Genomic DNA, 18,862 nt, shown 5'->3' on the forward strand with positions numbered 1-18,862 from the left:
GGGGATTTTATTTTGTTTGTGGGTGGGGATGAGGAGAGGGGGCTATGTTGGAGGATCTTTCCTTGGAGGAATATGTCATGGGGGAAGAAAAATTCAATGACAAGGGCGCAGGATTCTCTAGCATTACTATAAGAAAACAATGAAAAATAAACATGAAAACGTTTTTTCAAATGAAAGGAAGAAGTAGCATTGAAACTTAAAACGAACAGAGATTATTACGCATATGAGGGGTTCTAAAAACACTTTAGCATAAAGAGCGAGGTATTTAGGAGGAGATAAATACCTTGCTCTTTATGCTAAAGTATTTTTAGTAATTTCAACTATTTATTCTACGGCATTTCTGATTCGGGGGTCATTCTTAAAGAATTGGGACAAAACTTAGGATTTAGTGTAAAGAGCGAGGTATTAGCGAGGGTACAAACCCCCTCGTATACATAATAAAAATATAAGGTTATGAAAGTTTGTTACGTAAGTTAGTTCTTAAGTTACGTATATTTTTTACTAATAAAACGTTCGTTAAAAATTAAAAGTTCTAGTTGCCTTTTTAAGTAACCGAAAAATTGGAGGGCAACTAGGCCTCTTTCTCCACCCCTTATTTCTCAATATCGTCTGATCAAAACTAAGAGAAAGCCATTTAGCCAAAAAAAGAGTTAATATACAAATTTCATTTTAATAATTTATGTTCGGAGAGCCAAAACCAAACATGCATTAATTCAAAAACGTTCAGAAATTAAATAAAAAAAAAACTAATTTTTTTAGCTGAAAGTAAGGAGCGACATTAAAACTTAAAACGAACAGAAATCAATCCGTATATGAAAGGAGTTGTCCCCTCCGCAATCCCTCGCTCTTTACGCTAAAGTTTGACTCTGCCACAATTCTACTTTTTAAAACAATTAAAAGCTTTAGTGTAAAGAGCGAGGGATTGTGGAGGGGACAACTCATTTCATATACGGATTGATTTCTGTTCGTTTTAAGTTTTAATGTCGCTCCTAACTTTCAGCTAAAAAAATTAGTTTTTTTATATTTAATAACAAACAAGGGACTCGACTTCTCTATCTTTTTATTCCCGCTGGACAGCAACAGGTTGGTTTTAATCATGCTTTTGTTGATGTCTGTGATCTACTCTCAGATACAGCTGTTTTGCATGGACACAGTGATGAAACAATTTACATTTTTGGAAAAGTTCCCAACAGTTAAAATCGTTCGAAAATATTTGCAAGTGTTGCGAGTATGTTTACATCGTAACCACATTTATTGTTACGAAGCTTCGCAAATCTAGCTAGTTGTAAAAATCTTTATGCAAATAGATCATAGTTACTGTAATTAGTCACTGCAGTAAAAAACGTAAATGGGAGAAAAGGCCCTATAGAGCCTAGGTTATACAGAAAAGTTTCCTTTTTTCAAATTGGCAATAGGCAACTTGAGAGGTGGTTTGGGGGGGGGGGAAATTTGCCCTGGCCGCGGAAATTTTAATCAATCAAACGGTTATGATCGTCTTGTAATTTTGAGATTTTATTTTTATCAAAATGAAGTACTTGATGTTCATTCAAAAATGTATCGGAGACTTTTCTATTTTTTCTAGACTTTTCTCTAGAGACTTAACTATTGAGCCTTGTCGCTCCTTATGTACAGTTTATTGCTACCAACTGTTTACAGTATTTTTTCAGGGGAATCTTTTCCTGATTTATGATTTTCATCTGTTAAGTTTTACCAATAGAAGTTTTAACTAAACAACGATAGTGTTAATTTAGCAGCTGTTAATGAAAGGGTTTAGAAAGGGTTGGTCATGTTTTTAGGCTATTTTAGCTAGCTCCCAAGTCCCCCTCACATACTGTGAAGTGAGTATTATCTGCTCAACCGACAGGGGTATCATGGAGGGGCTACCTCCACTCTTGTGGCCTGGTTTTGCTAAAAATTACCTTTTTATGTGCCAAAAAAAATTGAGAAAAATGTTCTTTTTCTCTATATATCCAAAGTTAGGCAAAAAGAACATTTTTTAAGAACAACGATCATATTATCAAAAATTTACTTAATTCAAAACTAGCCTATGGAATAAATAATTTTGATACTCAGAAAACGAAAATTTTCGAAACTGCTATAAATTTCCTATAAATTTCTTTGAAGTTGAAAAGAATTTTGTTTTTTACAAGCATATTAGCATCTAAAGCAGAAAATTCCTATTAAACCTATGAGCTCCTCCAGAAGGATTTTGGAGCCTTATATTTCCTAGTTCTCTCGTAGGTGTCTTCTCTCTTATTTCTTGAATATCTGGAGCTATCGCTGTAGGGAGATCCATCTTCTCTGTGTCTCTTCTTTTGATCTTCCTCTTCTTTTTCTGCCATATCGAACCTCCGTTTGCGATACCTTCCTTGAAATGGAGAAGGTGTCCTTTGTTTGTATTGTTTCTTGTGATGTTAGTAACTCTCCTCCACTGCAGAAACTGATGAGCCTGCCTTGAGTAAATTTTTGTCCATTTCATCCAAGATTCTTCTCCTCATTTCTTCCAAATTATCCTCGTCTTATTCATTTCCCACTATTTCTAAATTTGCTGCATTACTATCGTATGAATTGCTAAAGTCATGGTAATGGCCTTTACAAATCGCGCAGTCACAATAAAAAGATATTTCTAATTCAAAACTTTGATCCATGTTGCTATCTATTATGTTGTTGCTTGATGTAAGTAAGTTTCAAAAAAAGAAAGTTTTGAAGAGTTCGTTTTTTGATATAATTAAATACAAAAAAACAAGTTTTTTCAACTGAAAGTTAGGAGTGACATCAAAACTTAAAACGCACAGAAATTACTTCGTATATGAAAGAGGCTGCTTCCTCATCAACGCCCCGCTCTTTACGCTAAAGTTTTTTACTGTTTTAGAAAGAAGAATTGAGAGAAAGAGTCAAACTTTAGCGTAAAGAGCGGGGCGTTGATGAGGAAGCAGCCTCTTTCATATACGAAGTAATTTCTGTGCGTTTTAAGTTTTGATGTCACTCCTTACTTTCAGTTGAAAAAACTTGTTTTTTTTGTATTTAATTTCTGAACGTTTTTGAATCAATGCATGTTTTGATTTTGGCTCTCCGCAGAGGAATAATCAAAACGAAATTTGAATATTTTTTTTTTGGGGGGGGGGGCTAAATGGCTTTCTCATAATTTTGATCGAATGATTTTGAGAAAAAAAGAGCGGGGGCGAAGCCTAGTTGCCCTCCGATTTTTTGGTTAATTAAAAAGGCAACTAGAACTTTTAATTTTTTACGAATCTTTTTATTGGTAAAAGATTTACGTAGCTTATAAATTAGCTTACGTAAAGAACTTTTGTATTCTCATGTTTTTATTACATATATGAGGGGATTCGCCCCATCGTCAGTACCTCGCTCTTTACACTAAAGCTTAAATTTTATCCCAATTCATTAAGAATGACCCCTGAATCACAAAAGCCGTAGAATAAATAGTTGAAATTACTAAAAATACTTTAGCGTAAAAAGCTAGGTATCATAAGGAGGTGAGCCCCTTATATGGGTAATAATTTCTGTTTGTTTTAAGTTTTATTGCTGTTCCTTACTTCCAGCTGAAAAAGCTTTTTCACATTTATTTTTTTTTTTTTTTAAATAATGCTAGTAAATCCTGCTCTCCCTTCATGGAAGTTTTCTTTTCCCATGACAAATTCTCGATGGAAAGTTCCCCCAGCATATCCCCCTCTTCTCAACCCCTCCCCCCAACCAAAAAAATCCTCCTGAAAACGCCTGTATACTTCCCAATAACCATTACTATATGTAAGTACAGGTCAAAGTTTGTAACTTGTTGCCCCTCCCACGGGGACTGTGGGGGAGTAAGTCGTCCCTAAAGACATAGTTATAAGGTTTTTCGACTACGCTGAATAAAATGGCTATCTCAGAATTTTGATCCGTTGACTTTGGGAAAATAATTAGCGTGGGAGGGGGCCTAGGTGCCCTCCAATTTTTTTGGTCACTTAAAAAGGGCACTAGAGCTTTTCATTTCCGTTAGAATGAGCCCTCTTGCAACATTCTAGGACAACTGGGTCGATACGATCACCCCTGGGAAAAAAAAAAAAAAAAAAAAAAAAACAAATAAACACGCATCCGTGATCTGCCTTCTGGCAAAAAATGCAAAATTCCACATTTTTGTAGATAGGAGCTCGAAACTTCTACAATAGGGTTCTCTGATACGCTGAATCTGATGGTGTGATTTTCGTTAAGATTCTATGACTTTTAGGGGGTGTTTTCCCCTATTTTCTAAAATAACGCAAAATTTTCTCAGGCTCGTAACTTTTGATGGGTAAGATTAAACTTGATGAAACTTATATATTTAAAACCAGCATTAAAATGCGATTCTTTTGATATAGCTATTGGTATCAAAATTCCATTTTTTAGAGTTTTGGTTACTATTGAGCCGGGTCGCTCCTTACTACAGTTCGTTACCACGAACTGTTTGATGAACGGCATAGCTCTTAGTAGATATTTGCACCAATCAATGGAAAGAGAATTGCTGACGTATGATCTTTGGGAAAATTCCGTTTTTCGGTTGTAACAACCCAATTCATCTCTCGTTTCTTGGTTGTAGCAGCCTTACATGAAACACCCAGGAACAGCTCTATTTTAATTATGTTTGTAATTAAAATCTTGCGGTCTAAAATCTTAAAAGTCGTACAAAACCTAGTATGCATTTCACGTTTGTAGCGACGCAAAACAATAGTATGACTCAAATTATTAGAAATACATTCAGCCATTGAAGTATATGGCTAAAACAAAACAAAAAATCAATGCGCTTTCAAACTGGCATTTAGGCTCAATGGAACCTAAATTTGGTTTTACCTTTTTTTTTTTTAAGAATAAAATGTACCAGTAAATGAATATTTGTAATTATTCATTTGAATTACATTCTTGAAATCGAGTTTGCTTTTTTATATATATATATTTTATAAAATTTTTCGCCAGTCAAAGCTCTCATATATATATATATATATATATATATATATATATATATATATATATATATATATATATATATATATATATATATATATATATATATATATATATATATATATATATATATATATATATGTATATATATATATATATATATATATATATATATATATATATATATATATATATATATAAGGCTGCATCCAAAGTATTTTTTGGGTTTGGACACAACCCCCCCCCCTCCGAAGCGTTTTCCTGACTTGTAAAAACTAAACAGAAATGGATATAAACAATTTTTTTGCGTGATTTAATTTTACATTCTCTTTGGAAAACCATTTTGATTTACTTTAAAAGGGGATTCCGAAGTCTGAAAAAATATTTCGCAGTAAGAAACGAGGCTGTTTGGATATGCGAGCTTAGGCTGAAGTCCCCTTTCCTAAAATAAATGAGGAGGTGAGTGAAAATACGAGCAAATGTATCTTAGAGCAGCAATTAATAAGTATACAAACATGTCTTGTTCTGCTATCCTGTGACTTTAGATTTTCGACATAAGACGGTTTTTGCTATCGGTCGATAAGCAAGACTCAACTTTATCAACCTGTCGCATTATGTTCTTTAAACTTGTTCTTTTTTGGAATTGGTTAATTGGGAATTGGGCTATTTGCCTATTCTCTTTTCTTCTTTTATCCAAAAAAGTTTGACTGCTTCTTCGAGTCGTAAAATTTCGAACGAATAACCTTAATTATAAACATTTTGTAATTTTTTAAATTTTAGTTTTAAGGAAATGAAGCAGAGATCACAATTGGTAGTAAATATAAGCAAATTGAATTTTTAATATCAATTTTTCCCGTATCTTCCTCGCCATTCCTTGAACATAAAAGTAAGTTGACCGAACTTAATTGATTTTTATGGGTTTTTTTTTGTATCCAAACCTGTCTGTATTTTTCAGGATTTCGTCTTGTAATAAGAAGTAAATCGGTGCTTAGGGAAGATAAGTTTTAAAAATTATGTCTGAAAATTTTGGGAGGGAGGGGGGGGGGGGGTTAACAAAGATTTTTCCGCAAGTACAAGAGAGATCGGAACCACCACTAGGTTATTTAGACATATTACATAGAGATCATGTTTAGAAATTTCGTCTGGCATTCTCCATTAGAAAAGTCCCAGCCGTGTCTTCCTACTATTACATGACCAAAAACTGTGGGTTTTTTAAAAACGAATTTTTTTTAAAAGCCCATTAGGTGATGTTTGGAATATAATCTCTGGCATAGCTTATCGTAATTTACACAGTCCTATTTCCATAGTAAAGAGCATAGTGTGTATAATCTTTTTTTTTTACAAGGGTCGTAATTTACGATGGACGGTAATGGAAATATTATGAAAGGATTCATTTGATGTTAAATTTTAAGTTTGAGCAGTTGTAAACCGTATAGAAAGTAAAATGACACCCCACAGTAAAATGGCGCCGTACTTGACCTGACCCCACAATATGATCTGCAACCTATAATTCTGAAACGACGATGTATGGTCAGGACAATTTTTGCAGACAAGGGAATCGCGTAAGTGAAGTTCAACAGCCTTTATCAGGTATATTGAGCAAAAAAGATTTATCAAAATATAGCCCTTTTGCATCTCTTGAAGACGTTAAGTTTTACGTCTTCCATATAATCCAAAAATGATATGGAAAATAAATCGGATGATACATGATAAACTTAAATTTGGTCAAATGAGTAAGTGTTTTTATATTACGAGGAAACCAATGATGTTGATTTACGAGAAACCAATTCCTTCTAAATATCAAATTTCATTAAGATCCGGTCGCCCGTTCGTAAGTTAAAAATACCTCAATTTTTCTAATTTTTCCAAATTAACAACCCCCAGCTCCCCCAAAGAGAACGGATCCGTACCAATTATGTCAATCTCGTATCTATAACGTGTGTTTATTCTTCCCTTCAAGTTTCATCTCGATCTCTCCACTCTAAGCGTTTTCCAAGATTTCTGTTTCCCCCCTCCAACCCTCTATGTCCCCGGATCCGGTTCAAATTAAAAATGGAGCATCTGAGACATAATATCCTTCTATATTTCAAGTTTCATTAAGATTCGATCACCCATTCGTAAGACAACTCGATTTTCACGTTTTCCAAGAATTCAGGTTTCCCCCTCCAACTTTCTTGAATGTTACTGGATCTGGTGGGGATTTAAAATGAGAGTTGTAAAGCACAAGATCCTTCTAGATATCAAATTTCATTAAGATTTGATCACCCATTCGTAAGTTACAAATACTTCATTTTTTCATTTTTTTCTGAATTAACCGGCAAGTCCTTAAACAACTCATTATGATGTTCCAGTGCCCCGCTAGCGGGGCACTGGAACAAAAAGATTGAAGAAAAAAATTGAAGAAGGACAAATCAGTGCTACCCTTGCAAAAAAGTGATTTCCCTTGTTTTCCGAGCCAGAGGACTGTAATTTCCTGTGCTTTTTGGCAATGGTGATTCTAATGGTGACTTTTGATTTCGATCCGATATATTGTCAAAATGACACAAAAACTGAAAAACGTGCCGTAATGGAAAAAAAAAGGTAAAATTGTGCTTAAAAAAAATGACCTGTTTCAGTAGATGCTTGAATTATGCAGGCTTATCTAAGTTTTGGCGACATTTTCGGAGAAACTAAATTTCAGCTGAGAGGGGGGGGGGTAAACTGGGGTCTGGAGGAAAACTGAGGTCTGGGAGGGAAAGCTACCCCTCTGCTCCGTAGCAAATTACGCCCCTGACTCCAACTCCCAATTACTTAGTGGTTGGAGAAGTGTAAGCATGTGGTTCTGGGACCACTCCAAGTTGTATATCAAAAGAAGGATTACATATTGTTATACTTACTTATTCAAATTATTTATATTGTAATATCGATATTGTAATATCGATAATATCCCCCTATTCGACGTATATCTTGTACCCCTAGTGAATGAATTACGACCCCCGAGCATATAAAAAGAAGAGCCTTAAAAAGTGCATGGGCAAAAAGATGAAAATAACAAAATAGAGTGAGCCCTAAACCTAGAGACTTAGTGGGTCAACCACTAAGTTAAGAACCGAGCAGTATATTTATCAAGGTTTCATTTTTATATCACAACGATTCTAAAAGGTCACCGTATTTTCCGTAATTTCCTGTGCTTTTTGGCAATGGCGATTCTTATGGTGATTTTTGATTTCGATCCGATATATTGTCAAAGCAATTGATTATAGGGTACTATGTGTCGTGGTCCTTTCTTTACTAGGCAGAATAGTAGACATTGGCGAGATCACTTTAATTTTTTGGAGGGTTTCTCCCTCTTTTTCAAAAGGTTGGCGTGTTTTTCAGGCTCATATATATTATTGAGTAATTATAGGAAAAAAATCAGACAAAAGCAGAGCTATACTAAATCCAAAGACGAGTGAGGGTTAAATTATAAAATTTAATTGAGACTTAAAACAAACAGAAATTTAACTGTATCAAATGTCAATTTTGAAAAAAAAGAGAAATCAGTAGTGCTAACACCTCGTAACACTTTTGAATTCTTAGAGTTCATATGGTTTTTCATCAGCGTGGGTCTTCATATGCCTAGTGAAATTGTTCTTGATAGAAAATTTCTTTTTGCATGTTTCACATTCATATGGTTTTTCTCCACTGTGAATTCTCATATGCACAGGCAAATGGGACTTGATAGAAAATTTCTTTTTGCATACTTCACATTCATAGGGTTTTTCTCCATTGTGAGTTTTCATATGCTTAGCCAAACTAGACCTGCTAGAAAATTCCATTTTGCATGTTTTACATCCATAGGGTTTTTCACCAGTGTGCGTTCTCATATGCTCAGTCAAAACATACTTTGAAGACAATTTCTTTTCGCATACGTCACATTCATATGGTTTTTCACCAGTATGGGTTCTCATATGATTAGCCAAATAGAACTTGGTAGAAAATTTCTTTTTGCATGTTTCACAGTCATATGGTTTTTCACCAGTATGGGTCCTCATATGCACAGCCAAATGGGACTTGATAAAAAATTTCTTTTTGCATGTTTCACATTCATAGGGTTTTTCACCAGTATGGGTTCTCATATGCACAGCCAAATGGGACTTGATAAAAAATTTCTTTTTGCATGTTTCACAGTCATATGGTTTTTCCCCAGTATGGGTTCTCACATGCACAGCCAAATGGGACTTGATAAAAAATTTCTTTTTGCATGTTTCACATTCATAGGGTTTTTCACCAGTATGGGTTCTCATATGCACAGCCAAATTGGACTTGATAGAAAATTTCTTCTTGCATGTTTCACATTCATATGGTTTTTCTCCACTGTGAATTCTCATATGCATAATCAAATGGGACTTATTGGAAAATTTTCTTTTGCATGTTTCACATTCATATGGTTTTTCTCCACTGTGAATTCTCATATGCACAGCCAAGTTAAACTTCGAAGAAAACGTCTTTTTGCATTCTTCACATTCATCGTATTTTTTTCCATTTTCAGTTCTCATATGCCTAGCCAATCTGTGCTTCAAAGGATTTTGTTTTTTGCAGTCCAGTTGTAAGTCTTCTTGGTATGTAAAATCGGTCACTCCATTCATAAGCTGGGAATCTGGGACAAGATCAAAGTTTCCAAAACTTAGTGCCATATCACTAAAGGTATAATGCTGGCTGTCTATATTTGTACTTTATATTACTACTCGCTTTTCAAAAGTAGACTGATGGATTTTCCTAAACAACGCTTGTTTTTATCCTATGAATGACGTCACTGAAATAGATTATGGTATGAATTTTTATGTGACGTCATTTACCGATGTAATGTGAATGCAGCCTTTTATATTAGTGGATGAAGTCATTAAGATACTGATGTATACAATAATGACGTCATTCACATGTCTTTTCCCCAAAAATTAAGGCTCTGGACGAATTTTCTGAAACTTGTGACATATATAGATCGATTTTTAGGCCAGAAAATCTTGAGATGTCAACTTTCACCATATATATATATATATATTTATATATATATATATATATATATATATATATATATATATATATATATATATATATATATATATATATATATATACATATATATATATATATATATATATATATATATATATATATATATATATATATATATATATATATAAATGTAGTGTCCGTTACATTACCGTTACACGAGCTCAAAAGATTTTATTAAATTGCTTAAAATATAAAAAACTGGTGATTGCACAAATATTTCTATATATTTTGACAATGGATTAAAGCAATTCGAAAACCTTAATACAGAAAACCAAAAGTTTGAAGTTTAGTAGAAATTGTTGAAGTTTAGAATGCTTGCTGCTCAAAGAAAATTTGTCAGAGTGTCAATTAATGGTCAAAAAGAAATTATCCTAATACGTTCCCAAAAATTGAAAACCAGGACCAAACACTGGAGCAACGTAAAACCAGGCTTGCGGCTCAAAGAGAGAGGGCCAAACTAAAAAAGAAAAAACTAAAATGTGACGTCAAAAAAAAATAAAAAAGGAAAAAAACTGTAATAAAAGATAAAAAAGGGAACACCAGAGCAGCGCAAAACCAGGCTTGCGGCTCAATGAGAAAGGGCTAGATTAGGAATATCCAATTTACGTCATTAATTTGATCCAAAAATGACATGGTGTTGCCGTGACCCAGAACACAAGGGACAATGAGAATCTATATATAGAAGCCTGCCGTGTACCATGCTTCGCCGCCAGGGCCCAGCATGGCACATGGCAGGCTTCTATATATGGATTCTCATTTTCCTTTGTGTTCTAACCGCAGACAGCGCTGGGTCCCGGCGGCTTCGTCGCCGGGACCCCATCATGGCACATGGCAGGCTTCTATATAAGTGACAATGAGTTGTTCCTTGTATTCTAACCACAGACAGTGCTGAGTCCCGGCGGCTTTGCCACCGGGCCCCAGCATGGCACGTGGTAGGCTTTTATATATGGATTTTCATTGTCCATTTTGTTCTGGGTCCCGGCAACGCTGTGTCATTTTTGGCTCGAATTGATGACGTAAATTAGACATTCCTAATCTGGCCCTTTCTCTTTGAGCCACAAGCCTGGTTTTGCGTTGCTCCGGTGTTTCCTTTTTTATCTTTTATTACAGTTTTTTCCCTTTTTTTATTTTTTTTATTTTTTTTATTTTTTTATTTTTTTTACATCATATTTTAGTTTTTTTTTCTTTTTTAGTTTTTTATGGCACTTGGTATTAGCCAAGTGACATATATCAATCGCAAATTCTGTCGGTCTGTCTGTCGGTCCCGGTTTTGATACTTCCAAGGTAACTTCCAGGTAAGCTAGGACGATGAAATTTGGCAGGCGCATCAGGGACCAGATCTGATTAAATTAGAAATAGTCAATTTCCCGATTTGACCATCAGGGGGGAGAGTGGGGGGCCGGTTAATTCGGAAAAGTAGAACAAATGAAGTATTTTTAACTTACGAACGGTTGATCAGATCCTAATGAATCAGAACAATAATTTGATAATTGCATCAATACAAGCCCCCTGGATTGAAAATGTCCTCGAAAACTTAGCATTTATCAACTTAATTTTCAGTCTTTATTTTTGTCTTTGTGTCCGAAAGTAGCCTAGTGGCATATCCCCCCTGGAACTTATCCACCAGGGAAAATACCCTCAATTGAAATTACCTCCCTTAGAAAATACCCCCCAACTGAAAATATTCCCTAAGAAAATACTCCCCCCATACGAATGGTTGGTCTCTAGTCACGTTTGACTTAAACAAAAGACTTGAGCGCTCAGTTTCTGGTCAGATGAGCACCCTCCAAATTTTATACCACCACGAAATCGGGGTGGGGATAAGGAGGGGGCAGTTCTTCCTCTTATACGGAACAAATTCTGCTGATTTTGGCGTTTAATATTACTCTACACTTCCATTATAACAGCGTAGACCAGAGATACTCCCAGAAATCATAAAGGAGTAGATATCAATTTCACTTTTTTGATGCGTTTTTTAAAGTTTCTTTTATCCAGAACCCCCCAACAAATAAATTGACATCATTTTTAAACAATCCTGAAAAGAGCTTATGCCAGATTTGCCTCTCACTAACTTCGACTATCTGCCTTTGCTTTTTCTACAATTGGTCATGGCTCGATGCACACAACTACTTGATTTTAATTAAAAATCAACGGATATTTGACTTTAAAAAAGGATTTGTATTTCCTATTTCTGATTTGATGAGCACCCTCTGAAATTTCTACGACCATGATATTGAGGTGGGGACAAGGAGGGGTTAGTCTCACTCCTATATGGAATAAATTCTGCTCATGTTGGGGTTTTAATATTGCTCTTTACTTTCATAATAACAGCGTAAACCAGAGATACTCTCAGAAATCAAAAGGGAGTAAATATTAATTTCACGTTTTGACACTTATATATATATATATATATATATATATATATATATATATATATATATATATATATATATATATATATATATATATATATATATATATATATACATATATATATATATATATATATATATATATATATATATATATATATATATTTATATATATATATATAACACCTAGTTGGTGGGGCGCTTCGCGTTACGCGCCATATTAGTTACGCGCCATTGTAGTTGTGTCCCTGTGTCCCACCTGTGAATAGAGATAGATATATATATATAAATATATGTTTTTAACTACGTAAAACATGCGAATATACAGCATTCTTCGCTGTCCCATTCTCTGTGCATATAAATAGATTGTCAGGTTTACTGACTCTTGAACATGCAACATATAATTGTCCATGGGAAAAACAATCCGTATTCAGATCTATACCTCATTATTCTAATGATGTGTCCCTGTGTCCCGGTCGTCATTTATATTCCCTGTGTCCCGGTCGTCATTTGTGTCCCGGTGTCCCAGTTTGTAATTTCTCTTTGAGTGTCCCGGTCGTCATTTATATTCCCTGTGTCCCGGTCGTCATTTGTGTCCCGGTGTCCCGGTCTGTAATTTCGATTCGAACAATCCCTGTGTCTCGGTCGTCATTTATATATCTCGCCTGTGCCCCTGGTGTCCCCGTTGTAGTTGTGTCCCTTTGTCCCGGTCGTCATTTATATTCCCTGTGTCCCGGTCGTGATTTGTGTCCGGGTGTCCCAGTCTGTAATTTCTCTTTGAGGTTCCCGGTCGTCATTTGTGTCCCGGTGTCCCGGTATGTAATTTCATCAGTTGACAAACATGACGTCAGTCGACAAACAACCTCATGACGCATACAGCTCAATCCTTGTAATGACGCCAGTCGACAAACATGACGTCAGTCGACACACAAACATGACGTCACTCGACACACACACACAGACAACTTATTTTTATATATATAGATATAAGATATATATATATATATATATATATATATATATATATATATATATATATATATATATATATATATATATATATATATATATATATATATATCCAGGAATGTATATCCAAGAACGTATCCAGGATTTTATTTGGAGGAGGGTTTACACAATTTATTTTAAAAACGCATAAAAAATGTGTTTATATTTATTTTAGTTACTTTTTTACGACTCGGAAGAAAATATCCGGGAGAGGGGGGGGAGTGGTTCAAACCAAAAATATTGGGGGAAACTGGGCCCCCTTCGTACACCTATTTTCCCCCAAAGTTATCTTATCCAAATTTTGAAACAGTCATTTTGTTCAGTATACTTAAACGATCAAATAACTATGTCTTTAGGTGTAAAATGACCCCTCAAAGTCCATGGGGAGAGGTCTATATGTTTTGAAATTTTCCCATTGTTTATGCAAAGTATTTGATATTGGGGAGTATATAAGCATTTTTCAGGGGGGGGGGCTTGAGGTGGATTTCTGTAGGAGAATCTTCCTTTGGGAAGAAAACTTCCGGTGGGGTGAATTTTTCATGGGAAATGTTACACTGGGGGGATTTGACAAAATTACTATTTGAAGTTCGTTTTAGTTGTCCTACATTTTCTTTGCCAAATTTTTCATATGGAGATGTTCCTGGGGAATTATCTAGGGGTATTTTCCACATGTTTTTATTTCCGAGAAATAATTTCCGTGAAAGGGGGAATTTCTGGAGTGATCGAGAAATCGATTGGAGATTAAATTCTTATTCAAATGAAAGAATGCTAAGGATAATTTTTCAGGCTGAATCATCCACGAGCAAATTCACGGTGAGGGGGATTTTCAGCGAGGATGGAACTGTCTGGAGGGAATTTTTAAGGGGGGATACACTTTAGGTAGTATGAAATTTCAACAGATAAGTTTTCCATGAGGGGGAGGGGTGTATTTCATAGAGGTTGTGCCAGAGTTACCGGCATTATTTGAAAACCAATCAGAAATTAAATACAAAAGAAGTTTTTTTTTAACTGGAACTATGGAGCAACATCAAAACTCAAAATAACAGAAACTATTCCATATATAAAGGGTTGTCCCCTTCTCAATACCTTGCTTTTTATGATAAAGTTTCATTGTTTGTCTAAAAAATTTTAAGAGCGGCTACTGGAACACAGAGGCCGTTTAATTAGAATTTTAAAAGAAGTAGAATTAGTTTTTTAAAAGCGTTAACCGCTTTAGACCAAAGAGTAAGGTATTTAGTAGGAGGCAACCCTTTATTTACGGGATAAATGCAAACTTAATACGCAAATTTCGTGTTAATTTTTCAAATACGATGAACCAAATTCGAACCCCGGAAGCATAATGATTTGGCCTTTGGACTGTTTTGAACAAAATAGCTATCTAAAAATTTTGACCACTTTCCTTTCGAGAAAAGGGGCGGAGAGGGGGGACTGGTTGCCGTTTGATCACTTTTGACTCTTAAAAATAAAGTTAGAAATTTCAATTTTCAGTCCTTGCCTCGAGGGTAAAGGGCTATAAATGAAACTAAAACGTTCAATTTCCAATCAAATGAGCCTCTACAAAAGTTTATACAACCTCCCATCGCATAAAATTACGATAAGCCCCCGGTTCACAACTTACAACCCTTGCGTTCACAACCTTGCAACCGGGCTCCAGAGGGTATAGCGACCCCAGAGGCTAATTTATATGACACCTGGACTGTTTTAGACAAAATGGCAATCTCAAAACTTCGATCAGATGCATTTGGGGAAAAAGGGCGTGGGGGGGATAGCTGCCCTCTGATCACTTTTGACTTTAAAAAATGGAACTAGAACTTTCTACTTCCAATCAAATGAGCCCCCTCCGATGTTTATACAACCACCCCTTCCATAAAAACCCTGTATACCCCGGTTTATAACTTACACTACTTACCGCTAGGTACTGGGGAGTTTTGTCAACCCCGGAATTTAATTATGTGGTCTTTCGTCTATTTTGAACAAGATGACAATCTCAGAAATTCGATGCATTAATTGATTGGCTGCTTTAGGGGAAAAGAGAGCTTGAGGCGGAGGGGGATAGGTGCCCCCCAATCACTTTTGACTGGTAAAAGGGGAACTACAACTTCCAATTTCTAATCAAACAAGCCCTCTCCGAAGTTTTTAAGAACACCGCTTCCATAAAAACCTTTTATGTCCCAGGGCATAGCTTAAAAACACTTGCCCCCACACTCTGGGGTTTGTGTTGACCCTGAAGTTTTTGTTATCTGATCTTTGAACTTTTTTATACAAAATACTATGTCAAAATTTTAATCGGATGCATTTGGGGAAATGAGGGCTGGGGGTTTGTTGCCCTCCAATCACTTATCACTCGTTCAAAAGGACACTAAAACTTCCGGTTTTCAACGGAGCTGAGGAAAAGATAATTTACAGGTCTTCAGCTGCACTGCACATTCTCCTTAATCCTACCTATGAGAATTTTCTTCTTCAAATCTTAGTTAGGAAACAAAAAAGTAAATCCTACACAGATTTAAAGAGTGACAACACTATATAACCTATTATAGAAGTTTCAAGCTCCCGTCTGTAAAAATGTAGAATTTTATATGTTTTTGTCCGAAGAAAGATCACTGATGTATGTTTATTTCCTTTTTTTTCGTTTTTCCCAGAGAAGGTCGCATGGAACCAATAGTTCTAGAATATCGAGAAAGAGCTCATTCGAATACAAATTAAAAGTTCCAGTGCCCTTTTTAAGTGACCAAGAAATCGGAGGGAAACTAGCTCCTTTCCCACGCCCCTTTTTTCCCAAAAATCATCCAACCAGAATTTTGAGATAGCTCTTTTGTTTAGAATTGTATACAATTCCCAAAACGATGCATCTGGAGATATAATGACCCCATTTCCAGCCCCTAGTGAGTGGTTTTAAACTATAAAAGTTGTCCATTGTTACGTATGATATTTTAATTGGGAAGTATGCTGATATTTTTCGAGGGGAGGGGAGGCGATTTTGTGCTTGGGTTGGGTTTCTTTGGGGATATTTTTTTGTTTGGAGGGAAATTTTCAGGGGTGGACTTCCCAGGATAAATTTTAAGCTAGGGGGATTTGACAGAATTCCTGTCAAATAACAAAACTCCTATGAAATTATTTTTATTTGCTTTACTTTCTCTTTTCTGCTCAATTTTGCAGGTGGAGAAGTTCTGAGGGATATTTTCAGTCTTTTTGCATTTCCTGGAGGGCAACTAATCCCAAAACTATGACTTCGGAGATATTATGACCCCCCATCCCACCAACCTCTTGTGATAGGTCTTTCAGGTTTTTTACGTATAGTGTTTGTTATTGGGGAGTATACAGACATTTTTCAGGGTGGATAGGATTTTGTGATTGGGGTGGTTTTTCTGGGCACATTTTTGAGGGCGAACTTTCCAGGGTAAATTTTATATTGGGGGGATTCGAATTTGAAGTTCTTTTTAATTGTCTTACTTTCTTTTTGCCTACTCAATTGCTCGGGGAAATTTTCAGTGTGTTTGGGTTTCTGCGAAATAATTTCCACGGAAGGGGGAAGATTAATCGGAAAAATGGTCAGAACTTAGCCTTTTTCAAATTAAAGTATGCTAAGGAGAACTTTTCAGGCTGAATTTTCCGCAAGAACTTTTACGGAGGGGGAGGGTATTTTCAGCAAGGATGGGAACACCCAGAAAGAATTTTACTTAGGGAATGCATTTTACGTGGGAGGACCTTTCTATAGAGGAGTTTCCTGGGATGGGAAGGTATTTTTCATGGAGGTTGAGCTAGATTTACCAGCATTATTTGAATAACGACCAAAAATTAAGTAAAAACAGAATTTTCCAAACTGAAAGTAAGGAGCAACATCAAACTCTAAACAAACAGAAATTATTCCGTATATGAAAGGTTTGCCCACCTCCTTAGCACCTTACTTTTTACACTAAAGTTTGACTGTTTGTCCCAGTTTTTTTAAGAATGATTCTTGGAACACAAGCGCCGTTTACTTAGAACAGGAAGATTTTCTTTATGTGCTAAAAGTTTTACCGTGAAGAGCAAGGTATTGAGAAGGGGGGCTTTTTTTAAGTGATAAAAGCTTTACCGTGAAGAGTAAGGTGTTGTGGAGGCGGGTAATCCCTACAAATACAGAATAACCTCTGTTAGTTATGAATTTTAGTGTTGCTCCTTACTTTCATTGCTCCTTTTTGTTATTATTTAATTCAGATAAAAAACCGAGGTTTACAAAATTGAGTCTTGCCTTCATTTCGGCGAGCAAGTTACCGTTGATGTGTAGAAAAATCGGAATTGAATCCATTTTCGAGTTCCAAAATCCTGAATTCCAATGATAAGCTCGGCCTTCCAATTATACGGAAAATCTCTAGATATCTTAATTATCCCTGAAAATTTTATACTCCTTTTGAGACAATTTCTGTATTATGCGTAGATATCCAGTTAAAACGAATGAACCCTAGAAAGTGGAAGCTCTACCCTTCATTCATTTGCGAAAAGTAAATGCGCCATCTAGAAAAATAAACTGTCGTTAAATATTGTAAGAAATTTTATTTAACGCCATTTTGGTTTTGTACTGAAATTGATGCTAGAAGATTAAAACTAGCCTATTTTGAGGAATATGATTGTCAATTTTTTTTTATTCCGATTGTTACAAAAAACTTTATTGCTGCTCCGATTAAAGTAAGACTTGAATTAAACATACAGATTGTTTTTTGGATATAGGCTAGGCCTTTTTGGCAGTAGGAGTCAGTGAATAGGTTTTGGTTGATAAGATATTTTGTCTACACGATTCCGTAACTGATATGGGTGCAAATTGAGCGCATTACTTAATTCTTTGGTTAAAATTCTAGTCCATTGACTTTTACCATTGTTCAGGTAAAAGGAACATTGACCAAAGTATGTCCCAGGAAGATATTTTAAAGTACCCACCTCCACTCCTTCTCCCTCTAGAGGGCCCTGAAATTCGCCTACATGACAGGTCTATACCTATTGAAATTTTGACAAAACAACATTTTACCTTAATTTTCAGTTACCAGCTGCTTTTTCTCTGTCTTTAGTTCTGAAAATGCAATTCCTGTTATTTGAGTAGAATTTTGGGTAAAATTCTAGAATTGACTTCTTGCTGTCATGGAAAGGGTTTAGGTTAGGAAAATGAAACTTTCAGGGGTGGGTCTACAGCCTAAAGTATGTCCTGGGAAGGTATTTTAAAGTACCCACCTTCACCCCCCTCTAGAGGGCCCTGAAATTTGCCTACATGACAGGTCTATACCTATTGAAATTTTGACAAAACAACATTTTACCTTAATTTTCAGTTACTAGTTGCTTTTTCTCTGCCTTTAGTTCTGAAAATAAAATTCCTGTTATTTGAGTAGAATTTTGAGCCATATCAATGTTTTTTTTTTTTTTTAATTAAGGAAATGTATTTGCATATCATATCTTTAAAACCTCATAAAATGGAATTGAGCAAAGTTATGAAGCTGAAAACAATTTTGTTGTACTTCAATTAGGCAGAAGATCTATTTTGCAAGGTT

The 18,862-nt window shown here is 35.4% G+C and overlaps 2 protein-coding genes across 10 annotated transcripts in view; one reads left to right on the forward strand and one right to left on the reverse strand.

Moving 5' to 3' along the window:
• LOC136029031 (uncharacterized) overlaps positions 1 to 18,862 on the forward strand; it is a 118,790-nt gene that overhangs the window by 6,817 nt on the left and 93,111 nt on the right. Inside the window, exon 1 of one of the 9 annotated variants that reach the window (XR_010617953.1) lies at positions 17,441 to 18,011. The exons of the other annotated variants lie outside the window; for them this stretch is intronic. The gene's annotated coding sequence lies outside the window, so the exon portion shown is untranslated. Of the gene's footprint in view, positions 1 to 17,440; positions 18,012 to 18,862 lie in introns of those variants that run through there. 9 annotated transcript variants of the gene reach the window in all.
• On the reverse strand, positions 8,373 to 9,769 carry LOC136029030 (zinc finger protein OZF-like). Its single transcript, XM_065707063.1, has one exon. It carries the CDS (start codon positions 9,588 to 9,590, stop codon positions 8,490 to 8,492), a length of 1,101 nt encoding a protein of 366 aa, XP_065563135.1. The 5' UTR covers positions 9,591 to 9,769; the 3' UTR covers positions 8,373 to 8,489.

Source organism: Artemia franciscana, chromosome 7 (assembly GCF_032884065.1).
Source record: "Artemia franciscana chromosome 7, ASM3288406v1, whole genome shotgun sequence".
Lineage (NCBI taxonomy): Eukaryota > Metazoa > Arthropoda > Branchiopoda > Anostraca > Artemiidae > Artemia > Artemia franciscana.